At 37.7% G+C, this 2,310-nt stretch overlaps 1 protein-coding gene across 2 annotated transcripts in view; it reads right to left on the bottom strand.

The window, feature by feature from the left end:
* Positions 1-239: 239 nt before the first annotated feature.
* Positions 240-2,310, bottom strand: part of LOC101863276 (protein HtrL) — a 28,944-nt gene continuing 26,873 nt past the window's right edge. For both annotated transcript variants that reach the window (XM_013084658.2, XM_013084657.2), the window contains exon 5: positions 240-1,542. In XM_013084658.2, coding sequence (XP_012940112.1) covers positions 1,113-1,542 — 430 coding nt within the window. In that variant the 3' untranslated portion in view covers positions 240-1,112. The remainder of the gene's footprint in view (positions 1,543-2,310) is intronic.

Here is a 2,310-nt window from a genome sequence, read left to right as displayed (position 1 = left end):
TTTTTAGAAAAAAAGTCTGAAAAACTACTACAAAGATCTCTATCGGTGCCAGGGGGAAATGTTGTTCTGTTTTGGTTGCCAAGCAGTTCACTAGAGACATCAAAAAGTTCCTTACAAGTTTTAACATTTTCAAATTTTGACAAAAAGAAAGTACGCTTGGCTTTGGTAATCATTTTACTAACAGAATTTTTCATAGTAATAAATATTACCTTATGCACTTCAAGTCGTGTTTTTCTCCATTTTCTTTCCGCTTGTCTTTTTTCTTTTTTTGCAGCCTTTATTTCTAAATTAAACCACCTACCAACAGGTCGATGAGATAATTTTCGTTTTTTAACTGGAGCATGATCATCTAAAATATTCCTCATGATGGTATTGAGGGTTTCTATGTTCAAAGGGGAACTAATAGCAAGAGCATCACGAATGTCACATTGAAACTGGTGTAAATTTATATCGTTCAGATTCCGGGAATGAACTGTTTTTATTTCTTTCCTTGGTCTTTTGATGTTCAAGTCAACAATAAGAAGATAATGATCCGAAATGTCTTTGTCCAGAACGTTTATGCCTTTCACACAGTTCTTTTCAATAGGAGAGATAACCCAGTCTAGGATGTGCTGACTTTTATGTGTTGGTACTTGTACGAGTTGTTTTAAATCATTTTCTGTCAGCAGGTTGCTTATATTTTTAGTGACAGGGTTTTCAGAGCCAAAGTGAAAATTAAAATTGCCAGTTATAATGAATGGTGTATTTTTCATCTTCAGAGATGAAATTAAATTTAGAAGATGATACCACCAACTCTGTATGCCTAAAACTGACGAGAGCCTGATTCAACCGCGTCGTGCCACATACTATTATCTTATTGTTTGCGATATTGATGATGTGTGATGTCATGGGTGTGGGGGGTGGGGGTGGATTGACAATGTTGTAAAACAGTTTCTCACATTCAAACGCAAAAAATATAAACGAAAAATGGATTAATAAGTTCCAGGTGAACAAAGTTGTACATCCACATGCTTTTACCGTACAAACTGATAATAGTCTGTTGGCACTCAGGGAAAAATTCTAGGACCACATGATATGAATATTAATAACTGTAAATATAACTATTGTATTCGTTATCTGTTTGATCCATGCCCGTTAAACAGTTTGAACGCGTCAAACCAGTCTCCTTTGACTAATCGGAACAGCTCTGGCTTTCTATAGTAGGTCATCATATTCATCGTCTGGTCATCATCAATAACACCGTTCGCCATCCATTCTACCAACTGCTGTTGTTGCAAACGATGCCATTCTTGAAAAGCTTTACTACCCCCGGCGTGGAAACCACCGACTAAAGCATTCACGCTCATCTTGTGGATTCGATCTTTGACAGAATAATACTGCATCACTCCGGGCTCCCTCTCGATTAAAGTAATTCGATCTGAATGTTCGAACAATCCTTTCGGAGTCCAGACGCCATCTGGAGGGTGAATATCGTGCCCATGGCCGTAACCCCCGTCCATCCACATGAAGTACGTCGTGTTGAACGGGTTTTCTTGGATTGACCTGTGAAGTTAGAAGAAGATAATGTCGAAATATGAATAGAAGAAGATACTGTCAACATATGAATAGAAGAAGATAATGTCGAAATATGAACAGAAGAAGATACTGTCGAAATATGAACAGGAGAAGATAATGTCGAAATAGGAATAGAATAGAAGAAGATAAAGTCGAAATATGAATAATATGTGAACGGGCTTCCTTGAATTGACTTGTGAAGTTAGAAGAAGATAATGTCAAATTATAAATATTATTTGGAAAAAAAAAAGAATTTTGAAAAATATTTGTGTGGCATCCTGGTGAAATCAGGCGCGCGTCAAAATAAGGAAATCGAAAAAAAACCTGTTGGACATTTTTCATGGCAATATTAAATGTTTATTTCTTTTTAATCCGGATCCGTGCGGGGCAAATATTGACTGTACCCACTCATCGAGATTTATAGCGGCGATGATAGGCGATCGCGTTCACTAGAATGGATGACCTGTAACGTGACGGGAAGTACCATGGTTCTAAATTTTCGCTCTTTTTGTCTGATCAGCCGTGTCCAGATTTGTTAAAATCAGCAAACTGGAACCTGACATGCGGAATCTTAACTGAATCGAGTCCTCCAGACCGGAAAAATAGGGGTGACTTTTTGCAATGAAATGTATGTGTAAAAATAAATAAATTAGCAGGACCTAAAGCGAACCCGTATCACAAGAGGTGTTTTTATGCAGGGGGTCTTCTCTCTCTCTCTCTCTCTCTCTCTCTCTCTCTCTCTCTCTCTCTCTCTCT

Source organism: Aplysia californica, unplaced genomic scaffold, assembly GCF_000002075.1.
Source record: "Aplysia californica isolate F4 #8 unplaced genomic scaffold, AplCal3.0 scaffold00308, whole genome shotgun sequence".
NCBI lineage: Eukaryota > Metazoa > Mollusca > Gastropoda > Aplysiida > Aplysiidae > Aplysia > Aplysia californica.
The sequence above is the reverse complement of the archived record's forward strand: the minus strand, read 5'-3'. Positions and strand labels throughout refer to the sequence as shown.